General features: G+C 33.8%; 1 protein-coding gene and 1 long non-coding RNA gene across 2 annotated transcripts; both read right to left on the bottom strand.

The window, feature by feature from the left end:
- Nucleotides 1–2,198: 2,198 nt before the first annotated feature.
- On the bottom strand, nt 2,199–3,005 carry LOC114826195 (uncharacterized). Its single transcript, XR_003775121.2, has 2 exons — nt 2,886–3,005; nt 2,199–2,429 (listed from the first exon to the last, which is right to left on the bottom strand). It is a non-coding gene; the product is annotated as an uncharacterized lncRNA (long non-coding RNA).
- Nucleotides 3,006–5,983: 2,978 nt separating this feature from the next.
- Nucleotides 5,984–7,098, bottom strand: LOC139195778 (uncharacterized). Its single transcript, XM_070821389.1, has 3 exons — nt 6,998–7,098; nt 6,855–6,930; nt 5,984–6,771 (listed from the first exon to the last, which is right to left on the bottom strand). The coding sequence occupies exons 2-3, from the start codon at nt 6,862–6,864 to the stop codon at nt 5,984–5,986; spliced, it is 798 nt and encodes a 265-aa protein (XP_070677490.1). The 5' UTR covers nt 6,865–6,930; nt 6,998–7,098.
- Nucleotides 7,099–15,205: the final 8,107 nt, after the last annotated feature.

Raw genomic sequence — 15,205 nt, 5'->3', positions numbered from 1 at the left:
TTCTTCCGATATAAAAGAATCATATTTCTTTCTCTACCATACATTTTGCCATATCGCATGCAACGTGCCAATGCGGCAGTTCTAGTGCGTCACCCTGGAATTGTAAAATTACTATAAAAGCATGACTCGTTGTAAATACTACCCTCTCCGCAAGCTGCATTTGTGTCACATCTCGACTCCCCCATAGCATAATATTGTCCGTTTTGGGCCACGCCTTCACAAATTTGTTTATGGGCAAGAGAACCTCACTACCCAAAACGCACCATGCTAGGAAGAGAGGGGCAAGTACGTCAGGGACCAACCCTTACCCCGCCAATGTGGGATACTACAATCCCCCCTTAGGGAGACCGACGTCCTCGTCGGCACATCTAAAATGAATGGTGAGTCTGCTTCTGATACCAAAATGACACACCCCGACACGGAATGTCCACTTGGACTCCGAATCGAGTCTAACTCACGTCCACGCGTTCGTGATGACGAGTACTAATTACATACGAAACTAGGAAAAGAAACCACAGTCGAAAACAACGTCCACGTCAGATTCCACTTTTTCCCCAAAAAGGGAAAAATTGTCAAAACACACCATTGAAAAAGAAATTCCAGTTAAAATTAGGGATGGGTTGTCACAATTTGAGTACAAAAAGTGCATATACATACATTGTATATTTTATATATATGTACATATCTCTTTTTTTGTCACACTGCACTACCAAACACCATCATTTATTTCAATGAAAATCACAAATTATTGACTAGTGTGGTTTGTCCTGATGATCAGGAATTTCTCTTCAATATACTTCGTTTTGGGTCAAACCCTCCACTTTTTCTTACTATAGAATAGAAATATCGTTTGTATTAAAAAAAAAAAAACATTATTGACCGGCATTTCAGTAATTTTTGTTTATTTATTTATCATATTATCCATTCTTAATTCTTAAAATACGAATAACTCACATATAAAATTGTGATTTGTCGATAAAAAAGCATGACTGATTGATTACAGAGAGAGAAAGAGGTAAGAAAATGTTTCCAAATGCATGTAATTACTAAGTATAGTAGTCAGATTAACAAGACTGTATTTAGTCTATATAAAGGCCAAGCTCCACACTCTCGTATATATCATCACTCTCTTCTTCTTCTTCTTGCATACAAAAACACAGAGAGAGGGAGAGAGAGTGGCGAGTTGCAGAGTGCCAGATGTGGTTCCTTCTCCAGTGGAAGACGCTGAGCAGCTCAGGAAAGCTTTTGCAGGTCTCTTCTAACATGACACACTCATATTTTAATCCAATCATTCCAATTCCATATCATTAATTAATTAAATGCAATTAGATGTTTAGTTAATATCACTTTTGCTATCTGATCAACCAAACTTTGATCCATCCATCCATCCATCCATATGATTCAAATTCTACTTTGTTTAACTTTGCAATTATCTTCTTTTTCTTTTCTGGGTTGGTAATCTAATATGACAGATTGATAGAGATATGATCATGGTGAATTTCTTTCTGATTGGTTATCTTAAAATTCAATCACCTCAATTGGCATCATTTTTGGTGCATGTCAAAGTTTAGATCTGGATCGTTTACTATTCATTCACTGATCTTGTACATGTTCAATTTAAGTTAAAGTGTTTGATCTACTTCTTGCATATTCTTTACTGTTCAAGTATGTGTTTTTTTGGATTCTAAGGACAATGAGGTAGGGTTTTTCTAGACGAGTGCTAGGGTTCCACTTTCGCAGCATGAGAAAATTGGGCTGACGGCACAGGGTAATTGGCTTGAAATAATAAAACTGAGAGAGAGAGAGAGAGAGAGAGAGAGAGAGAGAGAGGGGTCCATTTTCTTATTTAGTTGGTCGGTGCGTGATTTGATCATGCAACTTTAATCTCCGGCTGGCGTGTATTTGGGCCTTGGCCCCAGATCAAAATTGGAGAATTAAATTTGGGGAAGCTTTTTGGGCCTTAAAATGAGATGAATTGTGTGATCCACGTAGGGATGGCAACGGGATGGATTGGGTTCGGATGTGTCATCCTCATAACCAAACCCAGCTTTTACAATTTTGTTACTTAAGGCCTTGGTTGGCAATTTGATTGTACTTACTATTTCAGTCCGATAGAATAAATAGTCATCCGATATTACTGGCTAAATTAGTCGAACGTTCGGTGTAATATACTTAATTTAGTTTGATACTCTATCGAATAAGAAAGACTTAAAAATATTATTATTTTAAAGAGAACATTTGATGATTGATGAACATGGAACAATGGTGAATTTACCAACTCCAGCTTTTTACAGCATATCCTTGGATATGTTCTCCAGATCTTGTTGCAGCCAAATCAGCACCTGCACCCAGCATGCTTGATATTCCAGATGGCAGGAGTCTATAAAATAAATTAAATGCACTTTCAATTTCCCCTTGTTGAATATAACCTGCAACGTACAGATAATAACCAATTCACCAAAAAGCTCAAGAAGTCGGGAAAAATCGTCCAACCCATTTCTTCAACTGGGTTCAAATTTTCAACATAACTAACTCAGGATCTTTACAATTCTTGCCAAAAAAACCCAACCAAATTGATTTTTTTTTTTCAAATGATTCGACCCATACCAGAAAAACAAACCGGGTAGGTAGTGTTCTTCTGGCAGGGGAAATGGCACACATGCAAGATCAATTTTTTTTTTTTTTCAGATATGAAAACTGACAAACCTTACATTTTAACTAGAAGGCAAAATTATAATAAATTACAAAATTAGGGAGAACAATAACCAAATTCAATCAATTGAAAGAAATTTGCAAGAAAAATAGAAGGAGGGTTGGAGAGAGAGAGAAATAGAAGCAGAAGAGCGGAACAAAGAGGAGGATGAAGAGGAGGAGGGCACAACAACCTGGGATTCAGATTAAAGAGCAAGCGATGCAAGAGGGACAGAGATAGCGAGAGGGGTGAGTTTTCTACTTGACCAAATAATCCCGTGGTTCTGGGATGTATAATTAAGCGGGTGTCAGCCAGATAAAATAGGTTGGGCCGGCCTATTAATACGGTAACTAGACATGGCAATTCCTAACACGACACGACACGAAATTAATAGATGTTTGGGTCAACACGATAATGAATCGGATTGTTATCGGGTAACCCGATAAGTACCTGTTAAGATAACGGGTTGATTCGGGTATACACATAAATAACACGATACATGATAAGCAGAAAATTAATTTTATAATTTTATAACCATAAAAAAATACTATAATAATGATATATATATATATATATATATATATTAATTTAACAATTTTATACCCCTAAAAACTATAATATATATTAAATTAACTATAATAATTATAATAATTATATATACTATAATAATTATACCCCCAAAATATTAACTATAATAATTATATATATATATTAAATTTTAAATTAAATTTTATAAAAACTATAATAATTAATAATTACTATGCATCCATTGATTCCATAATTCCATTCCATTCATGCCGCACCCTTTGAAGAAAAAGGGAGGGAAGATGAAAATTATAAGAAAAGCTGAAAATGAAACAAAAAAAAAGAGGGAAAGATGGGTAGGCTGCTGCCCTTTGAAGAAAAAGAAGGGAGGGAAAAATGAAAATTATAAGAAAAGCTAAAAAGGAAACAAAAAAGAGAGGGAAAAATGAAAATTAATAAAAGTGGAGAGAAATTTTATTTTTTTTAAGTTATTAACTTTTTATCACACATATGACATGTCCCACTATTTTTATAATGACACGTGACGTACTACTCTGTGTACCGGTCAATTATACGTACAAATAAATAGATTTAAATCTACTTAATAAATATATATATATACACACACCATTGAACTTGATGGGATACGAATAATACAAAACTAATTTCAATGATCAGCAAAAAATCGCAAAAAACAAACATTCAGAGATTAAGTAACCAAACAAAACTTTTCGATGGTTATAAAACGAAAAATCACGATTTAACGGTTATTTTAACTCCGATTTTGATTATTTTTTATAGCTACACTCCTTAATCCTATATTAATACAATGAATGAAATCGATCTTCAATTTAAAATATTTACACTAGTGGATACCACAAAATCTTATGTTATACTTAATGAAAGTATGAATAAACTCTTAAGTATTAGTGAATCTATTGTTATAGTGGGATACTCATTCTACAAAATTAGTTTCAATGATCCAACCGTCAAACATGTTTGTATATACTTCGAGATCGCATACGCCAAAAATTACAAAAAACAAATATTCAGAGATAAAGTAACGGGACAAAACTTTCTGACGGTTATAAACAAAAAATCATGATTTAATGATTATTTTAACTCCGATTTTGATGATTTTTAACAACTACACTCCTTGATCCTATATGAATACAATGAATGAAATCGATCTTCAATTTAAAATATTTACACTAGTGGATACCACAAAATCTTATGTTATGCTTAATGAAAGTATGAATAAACTCTTAAGTATTAGTGAATCTATTGTTTTGATGGGATACTCATTCTACGAAACTAGTTTCAATGATCCAACCGTCAAACATGTTTATATATACTTCGAGATCGCATACGCCAAAAATTGCAAAAAGCAAACATTCAGAGATAAAGTAACGGGACAAAACCTTTCGACGGTTATAAACGAAAAATCACGACTTAACGGTTATTTTAACTCCGATTTTGATGATTTTTTACAGCTACACTCCTTGACCCCATATGAATACAATGAATGAATTCGATCTTCAATTTAAAATATTTACACTAGTGAAAGTATGAATAAACTCTTAAGTATTAGTGAATCTATTGTTTTGATGGGATACTCATTCTACGAAACTAGTTTCAATGATCCAACCGTCAACACATGTTTGTATATACTTCAAGATCACATACACCAAAAATTGAAAAAAAACAAACATTCAGAGATAAAGTAACGGGACAAAACTTTTCGACGATTATAAACGAAAAATCACGACTTAACGGTTATTTTAACTCCGATTTTGATGATTTTTTACAGCTACACTCCTTGACCCCATATGAATACAATGAACGACTTAACGGTTATTTTAACCCCGATTTTGATGATTTTTTACAGCTACACTCCTTGACCCCATATGAATACAATGAATGAATTTGATCTTCAATTTAAAATATTTACACTAGTGCATACCACAAAATCTTATGTTATACTTAATGAAAGTATGAATAAACTCTTAAGTATTAGTGAATCTATTGTTTTGATCAAGGAAGAAAATATCGGTGATATCGGAAATATCGGTAGTCCGAAAACACGGAAATATCGATGGAAATATCGGTAAAATATCGATATCGATAAAAATTACATGGAAACCACGGAAATTGTAAGAAAAACTTGGAAATTTGTATTGAAACTTTGTAGGATGTTTATTTAGTCAATTATCTATTAGTTTATCACAAAAAATTGGAAGGAAATGCATTGCATGATGGATTTAACATTATCAAGTTGATTATATAGCGATCTGACAAACATTATGAGTGTAGAAAATATGTAGTAATTAATGAAAGAAGTCTAAACACACCATAATCATTTATATATAATGAATTAGTACAATATTTTACACTTTAGTACCACATAGAGTTCCTATGAGGTTCAAATTTGTCACTATCTTCATCATCTCTATGTGTAGAATGAGTGTATTGTGAAGAGTAGTTATCAAATGATAAATCCCCAAAATAGTTTTGCATGTAATTGTTAATATGCCACCCATATGGATCCGAGATTGGTTGAGGTTGTCCATAAGAAAAATCATTTGAAGATTGAGGCTGGGATTGATTCCATGAGTCGCTCGATTCCATCCCAACAGGAATGGGATATGAAGGGTAGGGAAATGGTTGGTTATGAGTATAACCATAGTTACTACTTCCCAATCCAAAAGAGTCTGAAGTTCTAGATAACGAGTCATCTTCTTGACTTGACAAAATCCCTTTGCCTCTTTATCTGTGAGTATAGTCCTTCCCTATGGCACCAATTCCTGGTCCTGCCCGCCTACTGCCATGGTCATCATCTTGTGTTGCATGCGTGAAGTTTGCCTCACCAGTGAAGGGGCTCATATATCCGGGAGGTGGTGGTCCATAATAGTTTCCATATCCACCACCACTACCTCCAGCTCCACTACCTCCAGCTCCACTATTTCCTTCATCATTCCCACCTCCGGTGGTAGGTGAGTCTCCTGATCTTGTACTAGAGCTATCATTAGTATCAGCACGATGTTGTGGTTGTGTAGGATTGGAAAAAGGTGGAATTCCAGTGTTGCTTGGCATTGGGTGCAAAAGTTCTTCGAAAGAGTCAGCGCTGCTAGATCCCACCTCCTCCTCTAATACTCTTTCTACATTTATCCCTTCATTACGTGCTTCTTCAGCAACTCTGGGAGCTGGGTTGCCTTCATCATCATCTAAATGAAGAGGTCTAATCCATTGAAAAAGTTGGTTACCCTCCGTATCATCATCTTCACCAACAATATCAAACACATCTAGTGGGTCACCACGGTCGACATGATCGATTTCTGCTTCCTTATCTCGAATTTGAAGCTTCATGTTGTAGTAGCAATAAACTAATTTTTCCAAGCTACTATGAGCCAACTTATTTCTTTGCTTTGTATGGATGAGTGCAAATGTGCTCCAATTTCTTTCACAAGCTGATGAGGAAGCTGTTTGTGATAATACTTTTATTGCTAACTTTCTCACAGTTGGTGCATCGGTCCCATACATGATCCACCATTCAGCTACAATGAAAAATAATGTTGATAAGCCTAATAACTCCAACAAATTCTATTATAAACTTATAGTGAAATATGTTTATACTCACTAGGAGACATATTTGTTCGAGCAGCAACTGATGTTGGTTCTCCAAATGTTCTTCTTGCATCTTTAAACCATGTTAGCTGAATACAATAAATTGTGTTAGTTTAATCCAACAAAGTAATTATTATAATTTAAGTAATTGTGTACCTCATTTCCAAATTGGCCAACTGCTGGTGATGCAGGGTCTAATTTAGAGTATACATTATGTACAGCACGTATAAGGGTACCATCATCTCCAACACCGGGTCTGTATTGGTATCGGGGATTCAAATAATATGCTGTTCAAAGAAACACATACTCTAATAAGATAAATAATACTTATGCAACTAAAGAAATGAATTGCAAATTATGACATAATTTATATCTGCTGCATGCAAATCGTGGTATAATGTTTTATACCATCGGTCTTCAATTATTTTTACGACCCACCTTGCACCATGTTTTCTTTCCAATTCATCCTTCACTACACGCATCAACTCATATACAGCCCCCATAGTAGGATACACTTCTGTGTCAACGATCCGTAAAACTTTGTAAAGAGGTTCAAACACTTGACACACATGTTCTGTTTGACTCCAAAAAGCATGATCAAGCACTATACTTTCCACCAAACGACCTGTATTTGAGCGGCTAAAATTGTGGTTGGCCCAATCATCACTGGTGAATAGTTGCTTCAACCTTGCTTTCTTCTTGAGTAGGCTGTTTAATGCAATATAGTTGGTGGTGAATCGAGTGGTAGCTGGACGAATAATTTCTCCTCTGCAAAATTCACGCATCTTTGCCAACAACCAACCGTGATTGTAAATATAATTAGTGATCGTTCTAGCTCTTTTGACCACAGTAGCAACATTCTCTCTCTTCCCCATTGCCTCAAACATAAGATCAATACAATGTGCTGCACATGATGTCCAAAACACATTATGATGCTTCATTAACTTTTTTCCAGCTTTGACAAATGCAGAACCGTTGTCGGTCACGACTTGGACAACATTATGCTCTCCCACCTCCATGATTACATCCCTCAATAATTTGTAAATATATTTGTAATTCTTTATATGGTCTGAAGCATCAACAGACTTCAAAAAAATTGTCTTGCCCTTGGAATATACCATGAAGTTGATGATAGATAATCTGGTCGGGCCGGTCCATCCGTCACACATGATTGTGCAACCATTAGTTTCCCACTTTGACCTTAACTTGTTAACATACTCGCCAATGTCTTTATACATATCCAAATATTTGTTTCTTATCTCATAGGGAGTGGGAGGTTGTACTCCAACACCGGCCTGTTGACATCCCACTACCATATTTTTGAAATGATGTGATGAAGCCTTCGCAGCAGGGACATTTTCATAGATAAAGAACTTGCTAATTAGATGCCCCATTCCCTCCTTCACATTACCTCCCTTGAAATAACTCCAAACACTCTTTTGACGTGCGTTGGATGACTTATATAAACTTGGGGCTATTGGTGGTGTTGGTTGTGATTCTCTAAGACTGCCTCCCCGTCTCATTTGTGCACCACCACTTGTCCCGGAACCTTGTCCCCTATTAGGAATTTTATGAAGGTGTTCTCTTTCCCATGCTGACTGTTTGGAGGCACGTAATGCTTGTTTCAAACTGCGTCGTTCTTCAGGTCCTATGTCATCATCACATTCGTCCTCATCGTCATCATCATCACTGTCAACCGTTTGGCCATAGACTTCTCCCCGTAGCTCAGCTCGAATATTTTCCATTCCTTGTGTCATCTTTTCCTTCTGCTGTTTTTTATTTTTTAATAATGTGCTGATGAATGCCTTCACTTCTGGGGGGACATTATCGCATCGTTGGACATTTTTTGATGGATCTAATCCACTAAGATGATACTTCTGTCGTGTCACTCCGCCACTCTTCATTACCCGACCACAATATTTGCAAATTGTGCCATGTTTGTTTCCGTCTATTGGGTCTCCATGTTCCCAAGCTGGATCACGTTTACTTGACATCTTAAATGTACCTATATTTATTTTTCATTAAAATTAGACAATTATTTTTTGATAAAAATAAGAGAACCTAAATAATAAAGTTATTCTACAGAAGAATTAAATACAAAGTAAAGAAAATGATTGTAAAAAGTTAAGTAATTATACAAATAATATGGAATAATAAAACCTAATATTAATGAATAATAATCCAATTTGATAATAATTCAATTTAATGAATAATAATCCAATTTGATAAAAAAAAATCCTAATATAAAACATGGTGATGAATAATAATCCAATTTGATAATAATAATCCAATTTGATAATAATCCAATTTAATGAATAATCCACCAATTTGATAAAAAAAAATTCCTAAATTAAAACATGGTGATGAATAATAATCCAATTTGATAATAATAATCCAATTTGATAATAATCCAATTTAATGAATAATCCACCAATTTGATAAAAAAATTATCCTAAATTAAAACATGGTGATGAATAATAATCCAATTTGATAATAATAATCCAATTTGATAATAATCCAATTTAATGAATAATCCACCAATTTGATAAAAAAATTATCCTAATATAAAACATGGTGATGAATAATAATCCAATTTGATAATAATCCAATTTAATGAATAATCCACCAATTTGATAAAAAAATTATCCTAATATAAAACATGGTGATGAATAATAATCCAATTTGATAATAATCAAATTTAATGAATAATCCACCAATTTGATAAAAAAATTATCCTAATATAAAACATGGTGATGAATAATAATCCAATTTGATAATAATCCAATTTAATGAATAATCCACCAATTTGATAAAAAAATTATCCTAATATAAAACATGGTGATGAATAATAATCCAATTTGATAATAATCAAATTTAATGAATAATCCACCAATTTGATAAAAAAAATTCCTAATATAAAAGAATAATAATCCAATTTGATAATAAAAAAACCTAATATAAAAGAATAATAATCCAATTTGATAATAAAAAAATCTAATATTAAAGAATAATAATCCAATTTGATAATAAAAAAACCTAATATTAATGAATAATAATCCAATTTGATAATGAAGATGGTAAGAGAAATAAAATAATAAATAATATTAAACATATTAAAATTATCCTAGGGAATAATTATACAACATTACTTAATTACTTAAAACAATTAATATTAACATTACTTAATTGCTTACAAAAATTAACATGCAAGTATTAATTACTTAAAAAGATTCACATACGAGTCCACACAAATTTGTTTGTTGTTGTATAAATTACAATAATATAAATTTAAGTTTGTAAACTTACCTTAAATATTGAAGCCTTTGTGTTCAAGCTTTGGAATGGATCTGGAATGACTTTGAAAATGGTAAGGAAAATAAAATAATAAATAACATTAAACATATTAAAATTATCCTAGGGAATAATTATACAACATTACTTAATTACTTAAAACAATTAATATTAACATTACTTAATTACTTACAAAAATTAACATAATTAACATGCAAGTAATTACTTAAAAAAATTAACATACGAGTGCACACAAATTTATTTGTTTTTGTATAAATTACAATAATATAAATTTAAGTTTGTAAACTTACCTTAAATATGGAAGCCTTTGTGTTGCTTGGCTTTGGAAAGGATCTGGAATGGTTTTGAAAATGGTATGGGAAGAAGAATGTAAGTTAAAATTCAGTGAATGCCTCTGATGATGAAAGAATGTAAGTATATAACAGACATTGACACTGTTTTGCATGTGAAAGACTGTCACACGCTTTCATTATTAAAGCAGTAGTATTTGTTGTGCATGTTCTGAAATTGCAAAAAGTTCTTTGGATCATTGGATCAGAGAGGTAGACATAGGTTTGGAATGATTTGGTTTTGAATAATTTGGAGCATTGGATGCTTTTTTTTCTTAGACACCATCACTCAGACAGTCAAAAAGACTGAAGAACTCACACTCCACCACACACACACTTCGAGACCCCCCCCCACCACACCACACACGCACACCACACACGTACACCACACACGGAGGTCTCTCTCTCGATCTTTCATTTCCCACTCCACTACCATATTCTCGAATCCTCTCAGTCTCTCTCTTCTCTCTTCTCTCTCTGAGGTCGGTCTGAGCCTTCGTTCTCACCGAGAAGTTCTCAGTCTTCTCCCTCCCTTCCCCCTTCTCCAGTTCTTCCACACACACACAGAGACATCATCTCTCGAATCTCGATCCTCCTCGTCCGTGTCTCCGTGTCTCCGTGTCTCCCTGTCTCCCTCTTCTCCTCCCATCTCACCCGCCCTAAACTCAGCCGTCGACACCACTCCATAACCGTCCGTGTCTCCGTGTCTCCCTGTCTCCCTCTGTCTCCGTAGTCCAAGCCGTCGACACCACTGAGGAGCACGAACTTGTCCCAGCCGTCTTGGATTCGTGAGGAAGACGATGTTCCAGGCTCCTACTTCTCTTCTTCCCCTCTATTACTTTAAATTTTTGTACAGATTTCAATTTTTCTGCATGTTGCACCTTTGTTGTACTGAAATTGATTTTAGGGATTTAGGAATTAGGGTTTCTATTTTTGTACAGATTGCGATTTATCTGCATGTTGCTTGATTTTTGTACTGAAATAGATTTTAGGGATTTAGGAATTAGGGATTCAGTTCAGTTGCTTTGAATCCGAATTTGGGGATTTAGGGAATCGGTTCATTTGCTTTGAATTTTGTACTGAAATCGTTCTTCTCGGAATCCTGTATTGTAGATTCAGTTCATTTGCTTTGATTTAGCATTTGGGGATTTAGGGTTTCAGATTATTTGCTCCGGCCGTGTTCTCCGATGAGTCCATACCAAATATCGCGATAGTTTCGAAAATATCGCGATATTATCGATATTATCGATAATATCGCGATATTCTGCCGAAAACAAGTTGGATAGTTACTAAAATATCGGGGTCCCAAAAAAACGATAATATCGGCGATATTTCGCCGATATTATCGATATTTTCTACTGTGATCCTATATGAATATAATGAATGAATTCGATCTTCAATTTAAAATATTTACACTAGTGGATACAAAAAAAATCATATATTATACTTAATGAAAGTATGAATAAATTTTTAAGTGTTAGTGAATCTATTGTTTTGATGAGATACACGCATTCTACGAAACTAGTTTCAACGATCCAACCATCAAACATGTTTATATATGCTTCGAGATCGCGTACGCCAAAAATTGCAAAAAACAAACATTTAGAGATCAAGTAACGGGACAAAACTTTTCGACGGTTATAAAACGAAAAATCACGATTTAACGGTTATTGTAACTCCGATTTTGATGATTTTTTACAGCTACACTCCTTGACCCTATATGAATACAAAGAATGCATTTGATCTTCAATTTAAAATATTTACACTAGTGGATATCACAAAATCTTATGTTATACTTAACAAAAGTATGAATAGACTATAATAATTATATATATATATATATATATATATATATTAATTTAACAATTTTATACCCCTAAAAACTATAATAATTATATATATATTAAATTAAATTAAAAAATTGATGACTATTGGATCGGCTAAGATCAAGCCAAAGTTCCAATACAATTTCATGATGATCGATGTAAATCGAGGATTTTGTAAATTGAGGTTTAAACTTTTGAAAAAGACTTCACAACCTTGAAAACAATTTTTCATTTTGCATATCCTTGCACATTTAATATTTGTAATATATTAGTAGTGTATGTATTATTTTTTTATTAGACACTTATTTTCGAGTGTAAATGTAGTACTTAAACGACAAATGTGTTTTAATATTTTGAAGTAATATTTATGTGGCAATGTGTGGTATGTGCAAATTTAAGAAAAAAAAATATTTTTCTTAACGGGTCATAACGGGTCGGGTCACTTTACCCGTTGGGTAAAGTGACCCGACCTGTTAAGGACCCGTTAAGATAACGGGTGTGACACGACCCGACCCGTTATGATAACAGGTGTTACACGAAAACGACACGAACACGACAGACAGACACGACCCGTTTGCCAGGCCTAACGGTAACTATTTAATACATATGGACACCAAACATCCAACTTCGTATTATTAGTCATATCCGGTGTGTTATATGGCGTCCCAAACAAGGCCTAAGTTGGCCATATAAATAGAAGTATTAGTCATGTTGCTTTCTTCTTGTTTTGGCTAACACTTAATTATATTGCTTTCTTCTTAATTTTCCGTCTTGGTGTGTTGGTTTTCTTTCTAGTGTGATTTATGTGTGAAGTCGTGGAGTAGTTTGATTTGATGGATCTAGTAGATCATTTGAGGCTAAAATCTTCATTTTTTTTACTGGAAATTTGAAGGACAGGTGATGAGTTTTTTCTTCTTCAATTTTTTTTGTAGAATTGTAGGAATATTTTTCAGAACATATCACACGGAATACGTTTTGTCATAACGCAACCAAGTTTTATTTAAAAAAAATAAATACACAACACAAGTTAATAGTGGAATGATATAACATGTAAGATTATGAGATAATATTTCTAGTATCTGCAAGGAAAACTTAGGCATCAAACTATCTTTAATTATGAAACAGAAAACGTGATTAATCATGATTTGCTTAAATTCCTCAAGTAATTATCAACGGGTTTAGGAACTAGAACCAAGATTACCAAGAATACCAAATGTAGGCGTAGACTCTTGTAACAAGTTAGATGAGAATATAGAGCCCAAAACTAGACATATTAGTGGTCGATATTTACACCCCAAAACTCGCTCGATAGCTCTGCTGCTCTGCTGCTTACAGCGCACTTGTATTGTTGTTGAGTTTTTAAGAATTCAATAGCTGCTGGTCCCTCGTTCTATCTTTCTTGCCTTAGGTGTTGGCAAGTTCGCTTTTCCAACAAATTTGTTGAGTTGATTTCTCTTGTAGTTTTGTGGGCACTCTAAACAAATATAAAAGCAATACAAGAGTTGGATCTAACTAAGAATCAACATCCATTGAAGGTCTAAATTTGGTTGACGAAGGTACCGTAGCAGTGGCATTTTGTTTCATGGAAGTGGTCTTTAACACATCCTTGGCCGCTCTATACGAGAGTTTGTCTAGTATGGACCGGCCCGTAGCGTGAATCAGATTCATGATCGTTAGAATATTCATTGGATTTTTGACGTAATATTATTGAATTCTTAGTGAAGAATCCAACAACGATTAATCTTAGCCATAATTTGAACCTGAGATCAATTTTCGTTGAAATAGTAATCAGATTCTTGGCTTATTAGTCATTGACTTTTTATCTAATATTCCAAATTCAATGGCTATGATCCATTTATAAAATTTTGCACTTAGAAAGTGGAACATAGCTGACAAGGTATTTGGTGTACAATAAGAGAGAGGCTAGAAGGCTGAGGCCTACCCATATCATCCCTTGACCTCTATAATCTATACAACCAATCAACCATCATCTCACTGACTCCATTGATTTCCTTTTTCCGCCAATCGGTCAAAGTGTCGATCAAAAAAGAAGAAAGCTTTGAGCTTTATCTGAAACAGAGAAAAGGGTCTTTTAGAGATGGGTAGCTAGCACTTAGCTATTTTGGCCCTCTGGGAGGAGCTTGCTAACCGGCGCGACTCAGGTAAACAAATAAATTTACATAATACTTTGAAAAACACAAGGGACCCAATGGATAAGGCGATTTTCTACAAAAATCAGAAGACATCCTGGGTTCGATCCCGATTGAAATCAAATCTCTTCTCATTATTTTTTTATATTTTATGATTTCCTTACATACGCGGCGTTTCGTTGATCTGACGCGTCATCAGATTTTATGGCCACACCGCACACGTGGCAGACAGCTATTTGTAATTTTCTACTCGGCCGGCAGAAAGCAAAATAACAGAAAATAAAAAACAAGTCCAAATCAAAACGCGGAGACAATAAAATCAGATGGATGGATGGATAGAGAGATATATGATGTTAGACAGATTTTATGCTTTTTTATATATGTATATATATTTTTGAATTCTTAAAAATAAGTTTCAATTATTAACCGATACATCATCTTATTTACAAATATATTTAAAAAGATGAATATTTTATAATTTTTTCTAGACTTTCTTATACTTTATAAATGTGTGTGTGTGTGTTTTTTTTAATGTGAAAAAGGAAAAAGACAAGAGAGAGAGTAATATGTATAAATATTATCCACACCGAATACAGATAATGCTCATCATTCTGATCAACATTTGTCAATAAGTGACATTAAACAAATGATTACAAAGCACACTTTAATTTTGTTTTTAAATTTTTTAATGTACACCAACTACTTTAGAGAAAGAACAAAGAAGAAAGCAATAAAAGCAATAAAAGC

Source organism: Malus domestica, chromosome 01 (assembly GCF_042453785.1).
Source record: "Malus domestica chromosome 01, GDT2T_hap1".
In the NCBI taxonomy this organism is placed as follows: Eukaryota; Viridiplantae; Streptophyta; class Magnoliopsida; order Rosales; family Rosaceae; genus Malus; species Malus domestica.
Note: the sequence above shows the minus strand (reverse complement) of the source record. Positions and strands in the feature narration are given on the sequence as shown.